The following is a 21,246-nucleotide window of genomic DNA, read 5'->3' as shown; positions in this document are numbered from 1 at the left end:
GTAATTGTTTGGGTCTCCCTCTCCCCCCTTTCTTGAAGATGGGGACAACATTTGCTTTCCTTCAGCCTGCTGGACCAGATGATTCCAAATAATTCTGAAATTACATCTGCCAGTTCTTTTAATACCCCTGGGTGTAGTTCATTTGGCCCTGAATACTTGGATTCATTAGCCAGATATTCCTGAACTGCTTCTTTACGTATTCTGTGTTGCATTTTCCTTACTGCATCCTGTAGTCCATCCTCTCCAAGTTGAGTTACCTTTTGGGAGAAGACTGATGCAAAGAATGTATTGATTACACCAGTGTTTCTCAAACTGTGCTCCTCCAGGTGTTTTGGACTTAGTTTCCAGAAATCCCAGCCATTTTACCAGCTGTTAGGAATTGTGGGAGCTGAAGTCCAGAACATCTGGAGGAGCAGTTTGAGAAACTCTGGATTACACTATATAACAAAATTTGAAAAATGTTCTGTTCCTGGTTTGAAAGTATTATTTCCTGTTTAATCAAGTGGTGCTTGCTTTGAAAGTAATCGTTATACCCCAGAAACTTTGTTTTTGTGGCTTCCACAAACTATGTTGAATTGGTTGAGACACTATGAAGATACAGTAGAGTCTCGGTTATCCGACATAAATGGGCGGGCAGAATGTCGGATAAGTGAAAATGATGGATAATAGGGAGGGATCGCTCACTCGCTGGCCTGCCCTTTCTGCCTCCTCCAGGCCCTGGTTCCCTCGTCCCCTGCTTGTCCCAGCAGTAAAGGTGCAGCGGCAGCAGCTGCCTTTGCTGTCTTCCCTCGCTCGCCCGCTTGCTCACTGGTCAGGTCCCGGTTCTGCCACCGATGCCTTTGCCACTAAGATCCAGCCCGGTGTGTGAGTGAGCTGTCGAGGGCAGGCGGCAAAGGCAGCAGCAGAAGCTCTTCCAGGCTCCTGGTTCTGCCACCGCTGCTGCCTTTGTCTCCCACTCTCACTCTCTCACTCACTCACCTGCCCTCCCTCGCTCTCTCACTCACTCACCAGGCTGGGTCCTGGCAGCGGTTGCAGAACCAGGACCTGGCCCAGTGAGTGAGTGAGAGAGCAAGGGAGGGCAGGTGAGTGAGTGAGAGAGCAAGGGTAAGCCACAAAGGTACAGCAATGGCAGAAACAAGAGCCTGGCCACCTCTTCCGGGCTCCTGCTTCTGCCGCTGCTGCCACCTTTGTTGCTCACTCTCGCCCTCGCTCTCCCACTGGGCTGGGTCCCAGCAGCAGCAGAAGAACCAAGACCTGGCCCAGTGAGTGAGTGAGAGGGTGAGGGTGAACCACAAAGGTGCAGCAACAGCAGAAGCAGGAGCCTGGACACCTCTTCCAGTCTCCTGCTTCTGCTGCTGCTGTTGTTGTTCCCCCTCGCTCTCTCACTCACTCACTCGCCTGCCCTCCCTCCCTCGCTCTCTCTCTCTCACTCACTCCCTGGGCTGGGTCCCAGCAGTGGTGGCAGAAGCAGGACCCGGCCCGGTAAGTGAGCAAGAGAGCAACGGAGGGCAGGTGAGTGAGAGAGTGAGAGACAAAGGCAGCAGCGGTGGCAGAAGCAGAAACCTGGAAGAGCTTCTTCTGACGCCTTTGCCACCCTCCCTCGACCGCTCACTCACTCACCGGCCCAGATCTTAGTGTCAAGGGCAGCGGTGGCAGAACTGAGACCCGGCCGATGAGTGAGAGGGCAAGCGAGGGAGGACGGCAAAGGCAGCTGCTGTCACTGCGCGTTTGCTGCTGGAATGAGTGGGGGACGAGGGAACCAGGGCCTGGAGGAGAGGCTCAATCTAAACTCAGGGTTCAGCCAGGGCTTTATTCAAGGAACATAGTGACTCGGCTTCCCCTCCCTTCCAAGGATCCTGTTGCCTACCTGATCTAATCCCACAGAATCTCTTCTTAATAAGGAATTATGAAAAGATGTGCTACTCTCACTTGGCCATGTTCCATTGCCTGGAAAAGAGAGGAAAGATATCAGGAAAGGTGAGACTGGTCCCTTTTCCAGGCTGGCCCAACAGTTAGTAGCCTTAGAAACTGGCCAATTTCCCCTTACTTGGTTTAAAAAATGTTTTTATTGCTGTTAAGCATGATTTACTCTGTAATCCAGGGCCAAGGATGTTGGTTAGACTCCACTGGTCAAAAACAAACCCCATTTTTAAATCTTCCTCTCCTGCCATCGCAGACCAATCAAGAGGGAGTGGCCAAGCAAGAAGAAGGACCCTCCCCTTACTTTACCAGCTGTGTTGAATTCCCTGTGTCCAACCTGGACTGTGCAAATGGTGTCCAAAATAGACTTCTCCACCTCATTGGTGTCATCTGAAAAAGAGTCCAGCTCCTGAACAGCAAAGATCAGACAAAAAAAGATTTAAAAGGGTGTATGTGTGTCTTGGTGACCTGTTCAGACTGTGGGTGAGGAGCCAATTTTGATTTTGTTCATCCTATATAACAGTGGTTTTCAACCTGGGGTCCCCATATGTCTTTGGCCTACAACTCCCAGAAATACCAGTCAGTTTACCAGCTGTTAGGATTTCTGGGAGTCGAAGGCCCAAAACATCTGGGGACCCTAGGGTGGGAACCACTGCTATATAAGAATCTGCCTATGTATTTGGTTTTGGTAGGATAATTCTGCCTTCGGGGCATGGAGCTCTGCTGTGGGGCTCAGGCTGAAATAAAAAGGCCATAGTTGAGCTGGACCAGAACTGCTTTTTAATATACATAATTTTACAGGACTTTGCGGGAGGAGCTGAAGAGTTAAAATTCCCTCTCACTTCGGCTCAAGGTGAAAGAGAAGCAATCTGCAGAGAAAAAAACTGGTTTGACGGCTCCCAAACTAGCTAAAGACATCTTCTAGGGATTAAATGGACAAATTGTTAATTCAAGAATGCCTTTTATTACAATTGACAATGGATTGGGAATGGAACTTTGGAAGAATTAAAAAAAATAACTTCCTTTTTGGGGAAAGAGTGTGGTTTAATAAAACAATATATAGAAAACTGTTGAAATATATTAATATAGATTAATTCTAATCAAAAGGAAGAATTTGAATGGATGGGAAAATGGTTAGGATTAGGATTACCATACTTGAAGGTTGATGGGATAATAATAATAATAATAATAATAATAATAATAATTTATTCTTGTACCCCGCCCCATCTCCCCGAAGGGACTCGGGGCGGCTCACATGGGGCCTTGCCCAACATCAGAATATAAAATCAAAACTAAAACACAAATTTACAACAATAAATCAACAATATCGGTAAAACAATCGAAAAGGACAATCTTACAAGATAAAATGTTAAAACAGGTATATCAAACACAAGTCTGGGCCGAAAGGTGAATGTGTCAAATCGGGAGGAGATAGTTACATAATTGACACAGTCAATGAAGTACTATAAATGGGATAACCCATTGCATATGAAAAATATTGGAAGAGATTAGATAAAAACCAGAATCTTCAAAAGAATTTTTAAAAAAGATTATTGAGATAGCTAGGTAGGATAACAAAGTTGTCCAAGATAAGAAGTTAGCAAGATGGCATAATAAGAACTTTCAATGTATGTCTTTAAGTTGGGAGGTGGGTTGGACTGGATGACCCTTGTGGTCTTTTCCAACTCTATGATTGTATGACAACTGAAGTGGACTATTCTTTAGAGGAAGAAACTGGCAAAAGCACCTGTGAGTGTAAAAGTGGCTGAAGGTTCCTCGATCCCTTTCACAGGTAGTGTTCGTCTTTTTAATGGTCAGAGTTTACCATCTTGTAACTTCAAATCACTAAACTTAGCTGTACCTCTGTGGGAACAGAGAGCCATATGGTTTCCTCTCCTCCATGAGAGCCCTTTGAGGGATGCAAGGAGGACAGTTCTGTCACCATCAGTCTACTCTTGATCAAAGTGTACACACAGGGGTCTTTCAATGTTTTTTTCACATATTTTGTTCTCTGCATGTTATCATCCTTGTTAATCATCTCTGAACTTGCTCCAAATTGTTTACACCCTTCTTAGTTGAAACTGAATATTAATTGATATGAGGCCTGAACCCATTGGAACTATGGTTTTTCGTCTCTTGGAAACTATCCTTCTATTAATGCAGGCTAAAATGACCTTTACCTTTCTTTGCTAGGTGGACTATCTATAGCTAATGTCTGTAACATGTACATAAATATGCTGGCATTTTACACTATACAGGCCCACACAACCTCCGGCCCTCAAGCTGTTAGGGCTTCCAAATCCCAGAAGCCCTAGTCAGCTTGTTCAATGGGCAGGAATTCTGGGAGCTGAAGTCCAAAACATCTGGAGGGCCACAGGTTGTGCAGGCATGCTTCAAAACAATTCTTTGCTCCTTGAAACTACCAAGGTGATTCCCTCTCTCACCTGCAGCTTGTCCTGCTTCCTCTCCTGTTCCCGACTCAGGAGGAATCCTTCAGCCAAAGCCACGGCCTGGGAACTGGTCTCTGCCCCACATTCCCTCACCCAGCGCTCCATGTCCGCAGGAAGGACGGCCAGGAACTGCTCCAGGAGCACCAGGTCCAGCATCTCCACCTTGGAGTGTCGCTCTGGCTTCAGCCACAGGCGGCAGAGAGAGTAGAGCCGGCTGCAAAGTTCACGTGGCCCATCGGCCTCCTCATAGTGGATACGCCAGAAATGTTGGCAGTGAAGGTCTGAATGGAGCAGATTGCTCTCCCAGTCTTTCTTCAAAGGGTCCTCCCAGAATGCTCCACCACTCTCTGCCTCAACAGCAGAAGAAAATATTTCTAACTGGCTGGCAGCTGACTCTTGCTCTTCCATCTTCATTCAGAGCTTCACAGGCCCCTTCTACACAGTCCCTATATCCCAGGTCTGAACCAGGTTATCTGCTTTGAAGTGGATTATATGAGTCTCCACTGCCATACAATTTGAGATAAGAAGATAATCTGGGATCAGATCCTGGAATATAGAGACAGTGTAGAAGGTGCCTCAGGTGCCTCCAAAGTGGATGAAGAGTGTATCCAAAGGCATGATTGAGTATACTGAAAGGGCCTGCAAAAAGAAAACAGGATGATAACGAGACTCTCATTAATGAGGCTTTAGGGGCTGGATAAATGTTTGTCCATGAATGTCTAATAGATGGCTGCTTTTCTATATGGATAGAGGGCAAAAACCTAGCTTTAAGAAAAGGGCCTAAACTTCTCACTTCTCAAAGTCAGGGTCCTTATTTTCTGTATCCCTCTGAATCCCCTGCATTCTCAAACTTTGGGCCTCATTACACTTGAGCATTTCCCCCCCTTCAATCCACTTGAAATGCTGTGACTGCCTCCTGCAGAATTCTGGACTTTGCAGTCTAGGGAGGGACCTTTAAACTGCTCATCCAGAGAAGCCCTGGGCCTCCCTAAACTACAAGCCCCAGAATTCTGCAGGAAACAATCACAGCATTTAAAGTGGATTGAAGTGGGAAAATGTTCATATGATGAGACCATGTATCTTTTGACTATGGTTATTGCAATGCTTCCCCCCCTGCAGGCCCCATAGTTCCCAGCCAAGAGATTCTGCTGCTTGAAGCCGATGTCTAGGGCGCCTCCTTTTCCTGACCTTGCAAGGGAAACAGAGGAACCAGTGAAGGGACTCTTCCATTGAAATCAGGGATATATATAACTTTATTTTTGTATCCCACCTCCATCTCCCCAAAGGGACTCGGGGCGGCTCACATGGGGACAAGCCTAACCAACATAGTTAAAATAAAGCATAAAATTCATAAAACCACATCATAATATCAGATAGGCCACACACAATATATAGTATAAACAACATAAATATATGAAAGGATGTCATAAGGAAGAGGGAATAGGTCTTGCTTTCTGCTGCCCTGGAAACTAGGACTCAATGGATCTGTGGGTTCAAATGACCCATGGAAAGACTGCTGAGCCACTTCCTCCCTCCACAAGACAAGGGGGCTTTAAGCCTGCCTCCACTACTGCCTCCCAAACTGCAGGATTAACCCCCTCAGAAGACAATGTTCATGTCCAGTAAACACTCCTACCCCTCCCACCTCCCTTCCTTCCTGGGACAGAAAAAGAGGGAGATCAATTTTAGCCCAGTCCTTTGCAAACCCCTCGGAAGAGCCCCTCTGAAATCAGGACAGTAAACTAAGAACACCACTCAGAAAACAGAGGAATTCCAGACAAGAAGCAATCAGGGCCAGCTAACACCTCCCAACAAAGGATTTCCCTGCCAGTAAGAAGCCAGGCTTTGAAGCTGCAAGGCTATTCAATGTTAATTAAGCTGGCCAATTGCAACATTCACACTCGCCTCAAAGAGACAAGTATTCTTTCTCCCACCCTGGACATTATTCCACAGGTATATAAACCTCACTTGCCTAGTTTCCAACAGACCTCACAACCTCTGAGGATGTCTGCCACAGATGACATATGCCAGATTCTGGAGAGACAAAGAAATCCCAGAGACAAAGTGCTGGATAAACAAGCTTCTGGAAATAATGAATATGGACAAATTGATTAATTTAATAAAAAACAATCAAGGCAGATCAAAAAAAACTGACTGGGAACTGGTTAAAAATACTTAAAAGATGAGAATATGAAGATTTTAATTTGAGACCAAAGAAAACAAAAATAGGATTTAAGCCATAAAACTGGAGAACTGGAATAGGAATGAACTGGGACACCAGAAAAAGAATGAGGAAACATGAAAGAGGAGAATTTAATGTTATCATGCAACGGTTGGAAGTCTATTTTTATACCTTGTTTTTTTGTGTTTTTTTCTCTTTTTCTTTCTTATTAATATCTTCACACCACAGGAAGGAGGGCACCTATTGGGTGAATTGTTGTTTGTTTGTTTTTTCTTCTTCTCTCTTTTCTTCTAACTCTCTCTTTCCTCATCCCCACCGCCTCTCTCTCCCTTCCCCAATATTGATTTGCAATGTATTACAGGGTTGGTTTTTATTTTGTATTTTATTTGCAAAAGCACTAATAAAAATTTAGTTTAAAAAAGAGACAAGTATTCTTTTTGCCACCCTGGACATTATTCCACAGGTATATAAACCTCACTTGCATAGTATCCAACAGATATCACAACCTCTGAGGATGCCTGCCACGGATGTGGGTAAAACGTCAGGAGAGAATGCTTCTGGAACATGATTAGACACCCAGAAAACTCCCCTGCCTCCTGGGCCAGCCCTTCATCGGCAACATCCCTTCCCAGTCACCAGCACTACCTGTCAGCCCTGAAAGGACGCTTGGCGTCTCCAAAGACAAGGCCTGTTTCTCTGGGCCCTGTCCTACCTGGCCATCCCCTCAGAGCAACTCCCGATCGCTCCTGACACGAAAAAAAAATCCCCTCAGAGAAGCTCCTTCCTGTGCCTCTGGCCGGAAAGGGGCGTGGCTTCGGTCGTGCCTTTCCCGTCTAGGAACGCCTCTCGTTCGTGTTAACCCTTCGGAAGGCGGGCAAGGAATGGCTGTTAGGAATTGTGGAAGTCCAAAACACCTGGGGGCCCCAAGTTGGCCCATGCCTGCTGTATCCTGAAACATGGCTTCCAGGGAATGGCAGCTGAAAAGGATCTGCAAAGCCCACCCCCTCCAAGGGGAACTGAACCACCTCAACTGGGCCCTACAGACCAATGGAGACTCCACCACAGGCATCAGAAGAGCTGCGAGGCCAAGAACAAGTCACAGAAATAAAGACAAAGATCCACCCAGAGGAAAAGTGTTTTTGTCATATAAATCAAGGAACCACTGACCACATAAGGAAGCTGATGAAGAAACACAACCTACAAACTATCTACAGCAAAGGACAAGAGGTATCGTCTCGCCTCTGCAGGAGCCTACCGTATACCATGCAGCTATGGACAAGTCTACAGAGGGACCACCAAACGCAGCAGAAACGAATCAAGGAACATGAAAGGCACTGCAGACTAACTCAACCAGAGAAGACAGCCATAGCAGAGCACTTGATGAACCAACCTGGACACGAGATATTATCTGAGAACACAGAAATGCTGAACCACTCTAACAACCACCGTGTCAGACTACTCAGGAAAGCCATTGCAACCCACAAGAAGCAGGTGGACAATTTCAACAGAAAGGAGGAAACCATAAACATGAACAAAAGCTGGCTACCAGTATTTAAAAAAACTCTAAAATCAGAACAGTAAATAAAGAACAAGACCCCAAAAGCAGAGAAATTCCAGACAAGACTCAATCAGAGCCAGCTACCACCGCCTAACAAAGGATTCCCCCAGGCAGCTACCAGCCAGGCCTTGAAACTGTGGGCCATTAAAATGCTCATCAAGGTGGCAAATTGTAACATTCACACGTACCTCAAGCAGACAAGAGTTCTTTCTCCCACCCTGGATTTTCCACAGATATATAAACCTCACTTACTTAGTTTCCAACAGACCCCTCAACCTCTGAGGATGCCTGCCATAGATGTGGGTGAAACGTCAGGAGAGAATGCTTTTGGAACATGGTCATACAGCCCAGAAAATTCACAACAACCACAGCTGGAAAGATTATACATACCTTTCTTCAATCTCTTCTGAGAACTACAATCTATCAGGATGCAGTATTTTGTTCCACTGAGAATTTTTTGACAATTATCATTGAATACTCTAATTTATAATGCTGTGCATGTTAGCTCAGACAAAGGCAAACTTGGGCCCTCCGGATGTTTTGGACTTCAACTCCCACAATTCCTAACAGCCTATAGGTTTAGCGTTACTTATCCACTGCTAGGTATTTGGAGAAGTATGCTGGTATTTTCCTTACTGAAACCTCTATCTAATTTCCACACTCATACAATTCTAACACAAACAGTATGTGTGTGTGTGTGTGTGTATATATCCATCTGAAAGCACCCAATCATTCCTCAATATAATTTAAAATGAATACCAACCAACAAAGGACAAGAGCAATATTAAGTGGGAATAATTTGAGTCCCCTGATTGAATTTCTTTAAATTGCCAAATTAATTTTCAGCTCCAACAGTCCAAGGTTACATCCAACTTACTAGATGGTTTGCAAATCATCATGCTGTTGGAAGTGAATCTGACTCCATTAGTCCATAATTCTGCTGGACTACTAGAGACAGTTGTGGTAATTGTTAATATAATTTACCTCTTTCCTTTAAACCTAAGCACATAGACTCAGTGCAAAATATTACATTAATATAACATACAAAACAGACTCAGAATTCTAAACACAGAATAAAATAGATTTATTCTGACTTACATATTTTGAGAAACAACGGTGAAAATTTCATGACACGAAATATTTAGAGCAACCAATATGGATGAACAGATATAAAACACTAAAATATTCTTTACCTCTTGACATATTTTCTATTATTCTTTATTAGATATTTAATAAAAGAAAAATTGTGAATATTTTCAGAGAGAGATCGAGTTATTAATTCCAATAAAGTTCAGTATTTTGATCTCAGTGTCTTTTTGAATAAGATTTAGGCCTTCTCTGAGTTCTCTGATGTGAAACAAGCAAGCTTGTGTTTCTCCAGCTCTACCTGCACTCCAAAGAATGAAGTAATTGTTCCTCTGCATTAGCTGCTCGATGAAAAGAATGAATCTCCTGATTGAAGCTATTTCCACACTAATCATTTCAGTGTGTTGAGTGCAAGACGACGCTTGAGGTATTTCTTGAGACTAAAGCTTTTTCCAAGCTGTAAACAAACAACTGTAAACAGTTTCTCTCATGTGCGAATTAGATGATGAGGAGTAGGATTTCTTTTTTAAGGTTGAAATATCCCCCACATTTAAAGCATTTTAGTGCTTTCTCACTTGTGTGAGTTAATTGATGGGAATTTAGCCTTTTCTCCCACTCTATAAGCATTTAAATGGCTTCTTCACAGTGTGACAACTTTTTGTCTGATCTATTGGTTAGTGACAACTTTGATAATTAATAAGGTTTATCTTCTGATTGAAACTCTTTCCAAACTCCAAGCATATAAATGGTTTCTTCATTGTGCGAGTCGACTGATAATGAAAAAGGTGTGCTTTCTGACTGAAGCTCTGTATGAGTTGACTGATGAAGAAGGAGGTCTGCCTTCCGACTGAAGCTCTTTCCGCACTCCAAGCATTTGTATGGTTTCTCTCCCGTGTGAGTTCCCTGATGAAAAACAAGGTGTGATCTCTGACTGAATCTCTTTCCACATTCCAAGCATATAAATGGTTTTTCTCCTGTGTGAGTTGACTGGTGACGAACAAGGTCTGCCTTCAGACTGAAGCTCTTTCCACACTCTGAGCATGTAAATGGTTTCTCCCCTGTGTGAGTTGACTGATGACGAATGAAGTGTGACTTCCGACAGAAGCTCTTTCCACACTCTGTACATTTAAATGGCTTCTCTCCCGTGTGAGCTGACTGATGGAAAACAAGGTGTGCCTTCTGACTGAAGCTCTTTCCACACTCTGAGCATATGAATGCTTTCTCTCCTGTGTGTGTCCCATAATGAAGAATGAGGCATGCCTTCCGACTGAAGCTCTTTCCACACTCTGAACATATAAAAGGTTTCTCTCCAGTGTGAGTTGACTGATGACGAACAAGGTGTGTCTTTCGACAAAAGCTCTTTCCACACTCGGAGCATATAAATGGTTTCTCTCCTGTGTGTGTTGACTGATGAACATGAAGGTTTGACTTCTGACTGAAGCTCTTTCCACACTCCCAGCATATAAATGGTTTCTCCCCTGTGTGAGTTGCCTGATGACGAATAAGAATTGCCTTCTGACTGAAACTCTTTTCACACTCTGAACATTTGAATGGTTTATCTCCTGTGTGAGTTGATTGATGACGAACAAGGTATCTCTTGTGACAGAAGCTCTTTCCACATTCCAAGCATTTAAATGGTTTATCATCTGTGTTTGTTTCTTGATGACAAGTGAGCTCTTCTTCCCCTGTTTAAATGGTTTGAGAACAAGGTAAGTGTGACCACGTGTTTAAAAGAAAAGGTTATATTAAAGTTATCTTTAAATGCTTTAAAAGGATGCAATCTGAAATATGCATATAGTCAAGATAACCCCTTCCCACACTGGCTTGTAAAGAAAATATCTGTCTTTGTTCCTAAAATGATACCAAGATGAAGAATCAAAATGAATCATTTCTCTATAAAGGTTGGGAAAATGTTTTTGTTTCTTTAGTTCAAGTCTCTCTGGGATCCTCTGTAGAAATCCTTGATCTGCCTGGTGCCAGGAAGTTAAGGAAACTTTACATGTCATCATGCAGGAGAACAAACATCAAAATTCAGTTGACAAGTAAGAGTCTAGGTGGTGTTTTAACAAAGGATTTTATGAAGCTGAACACATCTGGAGTTTAATATTTACTTTCTCTTTGTTTTGTCACACCTATCATTTTTCATTAAATGTTACTTTCCCAATTTCGCTCCTTTTTTTTTAAGTGCTCCACTAGCGTTGAACACATCTACTTTAGATATAGTAGAGACAGAAGGCAAAAACTTCAATTTTCTGGCATTAGCTTCACAAGCATGGGTCTGCATTAATTTTATTATTTTTCTATCTATGGAGCATATGCAGAATCAATCTAATACCTTTTTAAAAACTTGAGCAAAAACGATTTGCCTCTAAGAACATAATCCAGCCTATGGACTCAGACATCTGGACCATACTCATTTTTTCATGTTGAGAGAAAAGTAAATTTGTGGCAGAACTTAATTTCATGACACCAGGCAGTAAAGTAAATATATGGGTGAAACAACTTCAGTCGTGAACAATCTGATTTCCACCTGTTTAGAAACAATCATTCAAGTAGACCAAGGACCGGGTCATGCACCAAATCAATGACTGAACTCTCACTCAAAGCCAAATATAACAAACTGAGGGCTCTTCCACACAGCCATATAACCCAGAATATCAAGGCAGAACATCCCACAATATCTGCTTTGATCTGAGTCTGCACTGGCATAGATTCCAGTTCAAAGCAGATAATGTGGGATTTTATTCAGCTGTGTGGAAGGGGCCTCAGTCCCACCTTGAATAGTTCATCTCACCGTATAAGATGATGTTTTGAAAAGTGGAAGGCAGTAGGAAAAGAGAGAAGCTGAATTATGATGGATAGACCCACTCAAGGAAGCTATGGTTATTACTTCCATTTCAGCCTGCTTACTGGACAGAAATAGCTTTGAATGAGACTAGACAGAGGTGGAGAACATGTCCCAACTGGTTCTAAGGCACCTTTCAGCAGTTATTGATACTATCGACCATGGTATCCTTCTGGGCCATCTTGCTAGATGGGAGTGGAAGGCACCGTTTCATAGTGCCTCTGTTCCTTCCTGGAGGAGTAAACCCAGAAAGTGATGCAAGGGGTTTCCTATTCAAGCCTGTTGGGATCTCTCAGGGCTCTTTTCTTCCTGACCCCATGAGAGAGGTCATCTGAAATGTGACGTGTCATCTATGTACAGATATTAGCCAGCTGCACTTAAACACTGTCACCAGTAACAGGCTGAACGAGGGCCAACAAACTGAAATTTAATTCAAACAAGCCAGAGGTGTTCCTGATTCGTCAGAAAGCTGATCAAGGATTGGAGATTCAGCTAGTGCGAGATGGGGTTACATTAACCAATGAAGATATCTAGGCTACTGGAGTGGCCAAGAGTGCTTCTGTATATTTAAAATGTGTGCAGCAACTGTGCATGTTGCTTCAGATGGTGGATCAATCTATGGTGGTGCTACATGGCTTAGTTACATCCCATTTAGGTTGCTGTAATTCACTCTACTTGGGACAACCTTTGAAGAGTTTCTGAAAGCTTCAACTGGTCCAAAGAGTTGAAGCAAAACTGTTAACAAGGACTGACTGCAGGGAGTACACAACTCCTTTGTTGCTCTGCTCCACTGCCTGCCAGTTTGTTTCTGGCTAAATTTCAAATTGCTGATTATGACCTATAAAGCCCTATATGGCTCACATATAGGTTATCTGACTGACTGTATCTCCTTGTACAAACCTAGCTGGGAGCTAAGATCCTCAACAGAAGCTCTACTTACAATACCACCACCATCACAAGCATGGTTGGTGGATGGCAAATAACCATGTGCCTGGAATTCATATAACATGACAACTTGACTCAAATGCTAATTCTCTTCTTGGGCTGGCATTCATGTGGAAAATGGAATGCGTTTGTTTCCAATGGCTTCCAAGAAAGACATCTGAAACACTGGATGATTTTTAGAACTTGTAAACTGATTAAATTATCCACAAACATAAAGGATCTTTACCCAGAGAGGACACAATCTCTAAATTCTCCTCCATGATTTGCTGGTGCAAAGCTTTTTGGCTTGGATCTAGCAGGGCCTGCTCCTCCTCCGTGAAATCCACAGACACATCTTCAAAGGTTACCTGAAGACAAAAAAATTAATGTTATCTGCAATGAGGAAATGCCACTCCAGTTGGAAAGGAAAACCAGGGCATTTGTTATTGATTTCTTTGAATAAGTCATTTATTGCAATCATCTTGGATGGGAGGAATATAACAGAAAAAGGTTTTGTTAGGGCCCGGACAAGATTCAAGCGACAAGGAAACTCGGCTTCCCCTCCCCCTCCAGGGATCCTGCTGCCTACCTGATCTGGTCCCACAGAATCTCTTCTTAGTAAGGAATCATGAAAAGATGTGCTACTATCACTTGGCCATGATTCATAGCCTGCGAAAGAGAGGAAAGACATTGTGGAGGGTGAAACCGGTCCCGTTTCTGGGCTGCCCTCACAGCCCTAGCCTTGGAAGCCTGGAACTCTTTGCTTGCCCCAAGGTCTTCTTTAAAAAATTCTCATTGAATTTGGGTTCTAGGTCTTTAATATGAACTACTTTGGTTTATGGGATCCTCTGACCTAATTCTTCTAAATGTAGAGGATTGACTACATTTGATCATCTTTCTATATCTGTGTCAATGTAGCCAAGAGCATATCCACCACCATAAACTGGATTTCAGTTCCAGGTCTATTTTGTTTTACTGGGGTGTTGAGACCTAATCCCAGGAAATGTAGAGCATTGACTGCATTCGTTTCTGTATTTTTGCCAATGTGGCCAAGAGCACATTCACTACCATAAACATCCAGAAAGAAGCAAAGAAATCAAGTAACCTTGAAAGTGGCACAAATAAGTATTACAGAGAAATGTCTCCTTTCAAGATCATTCTTAAGCTCCCAGGTTCCCCAGTAATTTTTTTTTATTCACACAGCCGAGACCTTTAAGGATTACTCAAGAGGAGATGACCAAGCAAGAAGTCATCCTTACCAACTGTGATATAGTCTCCATCTCCAATCTGGACAACGCAAATGGTCTCCGAAAGAATCTTCTCCACCTCATTTGTCTCATCTGCAAAAGAGTCCTGCATCTGAACAAGCATCAAAGAACACAAAGAAAAAGGAATATTAGAAAAGGAAAGACAGTTCTCTTTCAGCAACCTGCTCCAGACTGCTTGGACTGGGGTTGGGAGCCAAGACAGGTTTTCTTCATTCTGTGTAAGAAGAATCTGTCTTCCCTTGATTTTGGTGTGGGAATTCTGCCTTCATTTGGGCATTTAACTCTGCTTCAGGACTCGATCTGAAGTAGAAGGACTACTGCTGAGACGAAGGAAGTACTTTACATAATCCTGGGGTTGTAATAGAGGGGCTCTCGAGCTGAATAACCTAAGTCTGTATATCTATGCTTTCTGTGCCTGTCGAGTTACTGTATCTCTACCTTTGAATAACATACAGTTTCTTAGAGAAAGAATATTCAGAGATGGTTCAGCCAGTTGCTTTCTCTGAAATATAAACTACTGGAATTATCAAAGAGTCCCTTTTAAATTTCAAAATTTACCATCCTATAACATCTGGGTCTTTTAATCTTTTCCCACATATTTTGTTCTCTGTGTGTCATTATCATGTTTTGTATATTATTTTTAGTAAAACATACAAAGAGAAAACATACTTGTAAAATGCAACAACACAAAATGAAGTTAAAACTACCATAAAACAATTTTTCATTATATATGAAAGTAACTAACACACCTTTATCTATAACAGTGGTGTCAAACATATGGCCCTCCCGGTATTTTGGACTTCAGCTCCCTGAATTCCTAGCCATTCGACAAGCTTGTTAGGGCTTCTGGGAGTCAGAGGCCTAAACATCTGGAGGGCTGTAAGTTTGACACCTGTGATCTACAACATACAACCTATAAACATTGTAAACAAACACTTATTAAACTAATATATAAGCCTGCTTGTTTCCTGTTGATTTTAACTTATTTGTTGGTCTCTTTAAGTATCAGGTTTGTTGTATGTCTTTCGGGCTGTGTGGCCATGTTCCAGAAGTATTCTCTCCTGACGTTTTGCCCACATCTATGGCAGGCATCCTCAGAGGCTCTGAGGATGCCTGCCATAGATGTGGGCAAAACTTCAGGAGAGAATACTTCTGGAACATGGCCACACAGCCTGAAAGACATACAACAATTCTGTGATCCCGGCCATGAAAGCCTTCGACAACTCTTTAAGTATCATTTCATTTCTAAACACATTGGAGCTATGATTTCCCTTCTCTTGGAAACTATCCTTCTATAAATGCAGTCTAAAATCCCCTTCACATATCTTTGCCGGGTGGCTCATCTATAGATGGACAATGTCCATAACATGTAGAAAAGTCAGAAGTTTAAACTATCCTTCAAAACTATCATTCATGGCTGCTTGAAACCATCTTTTTATTCAGAGAGGCCTTTAAAGAAGAAGATTTTTAAGATCAAGTTGGGGAGGTGGGCCGTGGTTTCTAGCTTTGAATATGTTATTTTGTACTTTAACTGTGATTTTCAAAAATACCATTGATATTTAATTCTGTTTAATGTTAGTATATTTGTAGATTTTAAATTGTATTGAAATGCTTTCAGTGTAACCCAGTGGTTCTCAACCTTCCTAATGATGCGACTCCTTAATACAGTTCCTCATGTTGTGGTGACCACCAACCATAAAATTATTTTCGTTGCTACTTCATAACTGTCATTTTGCTACTGTGATGAACTGTAATGCAAATATCTGATAAGCAGTATGTATTTTCATTCACTGGACCAACTATGGCACAAATACCCAATACACCCACATTTGAATACTGGTGGGGTTGGAGCGGTATTGATTTTGACATTTGGGAGTTTCAATTGCTGGGATGTATAGTTCACCTACAATCAAAGATAATTCTGAACACTAAACTTGGAATACAGAACTCCCATGACCAACAGAAAATACTGGAGGGGTTTGAGAGGAATTGACAGTGATTTAGGGGAGATGTAGTTGACCTACATCCGGAAAGTACTGTGAACCCAATCGACAATGGATTTGGACCAAATTTGGCACAAATACCTGATATGCCAAAATTTGAATACTGGTGGGGTTGGGGGGAAATGATTTTGTCATTTGGGAGTTGTGGTTGCTGGGATTTATAGTTACCTTACAATCAAAGAGCACTCTGAACCCAGCCCGCATTGGATCTGCACCAAACTTGGCACACTATTTACATGACCAACATAGAATACTGGTGGGGCTTGGGGGGGGCTGTTTTTGAATTCTGGGGGTTGTAGTTCACCAACACTCAAAGAGTACCAAACTGGTGATGGAACTAGTAAACCTGCCACACATACCCAACATGCCGAATTCTGAATATTGGTGGAGTTCGAGGGGACTGACCACAGAGGTTGGGAGTTATAGTTCACCCACATCGGCAAGAGCAATTTGCACCCACCTGATGGATCTGGATCAAACTTGGCACAAATACCCAGTATGACTAGCAGAGGATTCACCGTCTGTTTCCAAAAAGAAAGATGAGGACAGGCGTATAGATCTTTAGACCTCTCTGCCAAAGCAGTTCCTAAGACCATCAGCAATGCGTGTTTTCTGATGGTCTTTGGTCACCCCGCTGAGAACCCTCTTGTGACCTCCCTCCAAGGGGTCCCGACCCTCAGGTCGAGAAATACTGATGTAAACTGTTTTGAGTCTCCTTGTGGAGAGAAAAAGCAGGGTATAAACAAAATAATAATAATAATAATAATAATCCCAAAATGATATTCCCTCACCTGAGGCTTCTCCCGCTTCCTCTCCTCTGCCCGACTTAGGAGGAATCCTTCGGCCAAAGCCACTGCTTGGGAACTGGTCTCTGCCCCACATTCCCTCACCCAGCGCTTCATCTCTGGAGGAAGGACGGCCAGGAACTGCTCTAGGATCACCAGGTCCAGCATCTCCGCCTTGGAGTGTTGCTCTGGCTTCAGCCACAGGTGGCAAAGGGAGTGGAGCCGGCTGCAAACCTCTCGGGGCCCCAGAGCTTCCTCATAGCGGAGACGCCGGAAAAAATGTCTCTGAATGTCTAAATTGCTTTCCAGATCTTTCTTCCAAGTGTCCTCCGAGATTGCTCTACTGCTCTCTGTCTCAACAGCAGAAGGCAATGTTTCTAACTGGGAGACAGCTGATTCTTCCATTATTGTTCTGTGCTTCTAGAGTGCCTCCAAACTGGAGACGACATTCAAATGGGAAGGACTGGCAGAACTGACAGGGCCTAGAAAAAAAACAAGATAAACAAGATCGTGTTAATACAATTTGCCATGAATGTTGAATTGCTGACTGGTTTTTTGACCTGGAGAGAAAAGATTCAGGAAAGGATCCTCTCCTTGTCAGAGAGCAACACTGTTAATTACAGTCCTCTCCATTGTTCGGTCCCTAGAACTTTTACAAACGCTTTCTGAATCCCTATAAATCTCTGCATTTTCAAACCAAATTTTCCGGGGCTGAAGCATTTTCTCCCATCAGGCACAACTCCCACTCAATGTTTTGCCAAGGCAAATGCCTGTTTCTAACTCAGCCATGGGCCAACTTCGGCCCTCCAGGTGTGTTGGACTTCAACTCCCACAATTCCTAACAGCCGGTAGGGCTGAAAACACCTGGAGGGCTGAAGATTGTCCATGCCTGTTCTAACTCTTGCAAGTGAGGCAGCGGGACCTACAGCTGAGGCTGAGAAGGCTGTCCCCTCTTCCTCTGAAGATGGAGAACCAGCGAGAGCAGAGAGATGTCTTGGCTAGCTCTGGGGGACCCAAATCCCCCTCCTCCCTCCGGGAAACACAGGGCCCGGAGTCTGCCTCCATTGGGTTGCTGCGATTTTTCGGGGCTGTATGGCCATGCTCCAGAAGCATTCTCTTCTAATGTTTCGCCCACATCTATCGCAGGCATCCTCACAACCTCTGAGGATGCCTACCATAGATGTGGGCGAAACGTCAGGATGTTGTGGCCAATAGGAGAAATAATACCAAAAGAAATCCTTTTGGGTGGCTTAGAAAAGGAACTGCTTATTTTAAGGAAATCCAGCCAGAACTGACTCTAGTGTACATTGCTCCAAAAGGCACTAGAGGACGAAGGGCTGACCTCCTTTATTTATACATTTTCAGTATACTGGCAAACAACATATTTCTACATACGTATCACCCTGTCAGCCTTAAAGAAAGATTTAAAAACTTAGCTCTTCCGGTGTGCCTTTAATCATTGATTACAATGACAACCCCCTCAGCATTGATAATCACTGTGCCTGATGTACTGTCTCCTTGCCCTTTCAGTTGGTAATAATTTTCCTTTTTCCCACCTCCGAATCTCCCAGTTAATACTGCAGCACTTTATTATCTACCTCATTAGATTCTCAATTACATACTTTGCCCAGTTCTTCTATTATTTTAAATTGCTGTTTTGCTTCCATATGGCAATTTTATTTAACTACTGCATTATTGCCCTAAATGGTTTTTATTCTATTTAAAAATTTCTTGTTGATAATGCTTGTTTTGTTTTGTATGTATTTTATCCAGTTCTTTGTGGTTATCTGGGCTTGACCTCATGTTAGCCGCCCCGAGTCCCTGCGGGGAGATGGAGGAGAGGTATAAAAATGAAGTTGTTATTATTATTATTATTATTACAGTACAGTCTCACTTATCCAACATAAATGGGTTGGCAGAATGTTGGATAAGTGAAAATGTTGGATAATAAGGAGAGATTAAGGAAAAGCCTATTAAACATCAAATTACGTTATGATTTTACAAATTAAGCACCAAAACATGTTTTACAAAAATGGACAGAAAAAGCAGTTCAATACATAGTACAGTAGAGTCTCACTTATCCAACATAAACGGGCCAGCAGAACGTTGGATAAGCGAATATGTTGGATAATAAGGAGAGATTAAGGAAAAGCCTATTAAACATCAAATTAGGTTATGATTTTACAAATTAAGCACCAAAACATCATGTTATAAAACAAATTTGACAGGAAAAGTAGTTCAATACACAGTAATGCTATGTAGTAATGCTATGTAGTAATTACTGTATTTACGAATTTAGCACCAAAATATCACAATGTATTGAAAACATTGACTACAAAAATGTGTTGGATAATCCAGAACGTTGGATAAGCGTGTGTTTGATAAGTGAGACTCTACTGTAATTACTATGTATTGAATTACTATGTAGTAATTATTGTATTTATGAATTTAGCACCAAAACTTCACAACGTATTGAAAAATTGACAGTAAAAACATTGACTACTAAAAGGCAAACTGAGTTGGATAATACAGAAAGTTGGATAAGTGAATGTTGGATAAGCGAGACTCTACTGTATTATTTTTTTACGACACTTTACACGTTATAAAAAGCTCATTTTACCTTTTCTACATACATGGGGCATATATGAGAATATCTCAGCATTTTCCTATCTAAGGCACTCTGAAAGCGGTTTGCAGCAGATTAAGAGATAACAAGAGTTCAACTATATACATCAATCAGGGGCCTGCTTTTGACCTGTCAGGAGAGCGAAGTCCACTCTCCCTCCATTAGTCATACCAGGGACCATCTCACACTGGAATGTATAGATAACAGGCCCCCCTTCTCCTTTCTGTCCTGCCAGCTTGCGCATCCCTAAGAATCTAACACAGAGAAAGTCTGATTTTTCCACATTTCAGTACTTCGAAGTTGCATACAATGTATGTGTGAACATCTATACTTTCCAGTTCCCTATCAAGGAGAGAATGCTTCTGGAACATGGCCATACAGTGATGCCGGCCACGTGACCTTGGAGGTGTCTACGGACAACGCCGGCTCTTCGGCTTAGAAATGGAGATGAGGACTGTAATGAACTCAGGCAGGGGGGAATCTTTTTATCCCACCGCTGCCACCAATTGTAATGAGGTTATTATTCTATATTTTATGAGTTCGTTACAATTCTCACTTAGAGGCACTTTCCTTAACAATTGCAATAACAGAATGAGGTGATTCAAGCTTCCTAAAATGTCACTCCTTTCTCCACTTCTTTCTATACTGCTTTCACCCTGTGAATTACAAACACAGACTATCCGTTCCTTATCTGGAAACAGACTACCTTAAAATAAGTCCCCAAACTTATTTTAAAATTGACTCAAAAATCAATCTTTGAGCCACCCTGATTCTCCAACTGAGAATCAGTCTTAACTGCAATTTCTCCGATTACAGACTACCTTAAAATAAGTAACCAAACTTATTGTATCCCTGATCCCCTAACTTAGGATCAGCCTTCCCTGAGCTTCAACAAAGCCCAGACTTCCCTGTGGTTCGCTGACCACCGACGGACGGACGGACTGACTGCGTTTTCCCTCCAAATTCTGCTCTCTTCAGCTAACCCAGTTGGCTCCGCCGCCTTCTCCATGACAACCAGCCTCTGAGTGCCGAGTAACTGAAATATTAACCCCCTTTTTAAAAACACAGTTAAACATGACTTTTAAAACACAATTAAACATGACATCTGTAAACTAAAAAATCACACTTCTTTACAAGCACCAACCCCCAGAGTCAGACATGACTGGACTTAACGTCAGGGGAAACCTTTACCTTTACCTATCAAGGAGAGAATGCTTCTGGAACATGGCCATACAGCCCCGAAAACTCACAGCAAGCCAGTGATTCCGGTTATGAAGGCCTTCGACAACACTCTGCCGCCACTGCCGCCTCCCGGCCTCTGCTGCCTGGATCCTACATGGCTTGACGGATGGGAACGAAACCCTTCACCATCCAAATTAAAACCACTGGTTTGAACCTTCAGAGGGAAGGAATGAAGGAAGGAGAAGAAACCTCAGAAGAGCATCAGGCCAGGCCTCAAGAGAGAGAGGAAGATGAATGAGGGAAAAGAAAGGAAGAAAGAAAGAAAGATGAGGGGGAAGGGACGGTTCCATTATCCCAAAGGGGGCTCCGTCACCATGGCAACGGCAGGAAAACACGGAAAGCCATTGACGACGCGCC

At 42.7% G+C, this 21,246-nt stretch overlaps 2 protein-coding genes across 5 annotated transcripts in view; both read right to left on the bottom strand.

Annotated features, from left to right (window-relative positions):
• The window catches only part of LOC100561995 (zinc finger protein 850), a 42,533-nt gene extending 35,176 nt beyond the window's left edge, over positions 1-7,357 (bottom strand). The window contains exons 1-4 of the mRNA XM_062969275.1: positions 6,724-7,357; positions 4,365-5,009; positions 2,230-2,329; positions 1,868-1,947 (exon numbers count right to left, since the gene is read on the bottom strand). Coding sequence (XP_062825345.1) covers positions 1,868-1,947; positions 2,230-2,329; positions 4,365-4,784 — 600 coding nt within the window. The 5' untranslated portion in view covers positions 4,785-5,009; positions 6,724-7,357. The remainder of the gene's footprint in view (positions 1-1,867; positions 1,948-2,229; positions 2,330-4,364; positions 5,010-6,723) is intronic.
• A 1,813-nt stretch (positions 7,358-9,170) lies between these two features.
• LOC100555744 (zinc finger protein OZF) lies at positions 9,171-21,246 on the bottom strand. Of its 4 annotated transcripts, none has more exons than XM_062973292.1 (6): positions 21,203-21,246; positions 17,028-17,503; positions 14,225-14,324; positions 13,555-13,634; positions 13,213-13,333; positions 9,171-10,881 (listed from the first exon to the last, which is right to left on the bottom strand). In XM_062973292.1, the coding sequence occupies exons 2-6, from the start codon at positions 17,424-17,426 to the stop codon at positions 9,890-9,892; spliced, it is 1,692 nt and encodes a 563-aa protein (XP_062829362.1). In that variant the 5' UTR covers positions 17,427-17,503; positions 21,203-21,246; the 3' UTR covers positions 9,171-9,889. The 4 variants fall into 4 exon arrangements, with proteins under 4 accessions (XP_062829362.1, XP_008116203.2, XP_008116202.2 ...); XM_008117996.3 differs by having other exon boundaries at positions 20,839-21,210; XM_008117995.3 differs by having other exon boundaries at positions 20,845-21,210.

The sequence above is a fragment of the Anolis carolinensis genome, chromosome 2, assembly GCF_035594765.1.
Source record: "Anolis carolinensis isolate JA03-04 chromosome 2, rAnoCar3.1.pri, whole genome shotgun sequence".
Classification (NCBI taxonomy): domain Eukaryota; kingdom Metazoa; phylum Chordata; class Lepidosauria; order Squamata; family Dactyloidae; genus Anolis; species Anolis carolinensis.
This window is presented reverse-complemented; position numbering and strand designations above follow the sequence as displayed.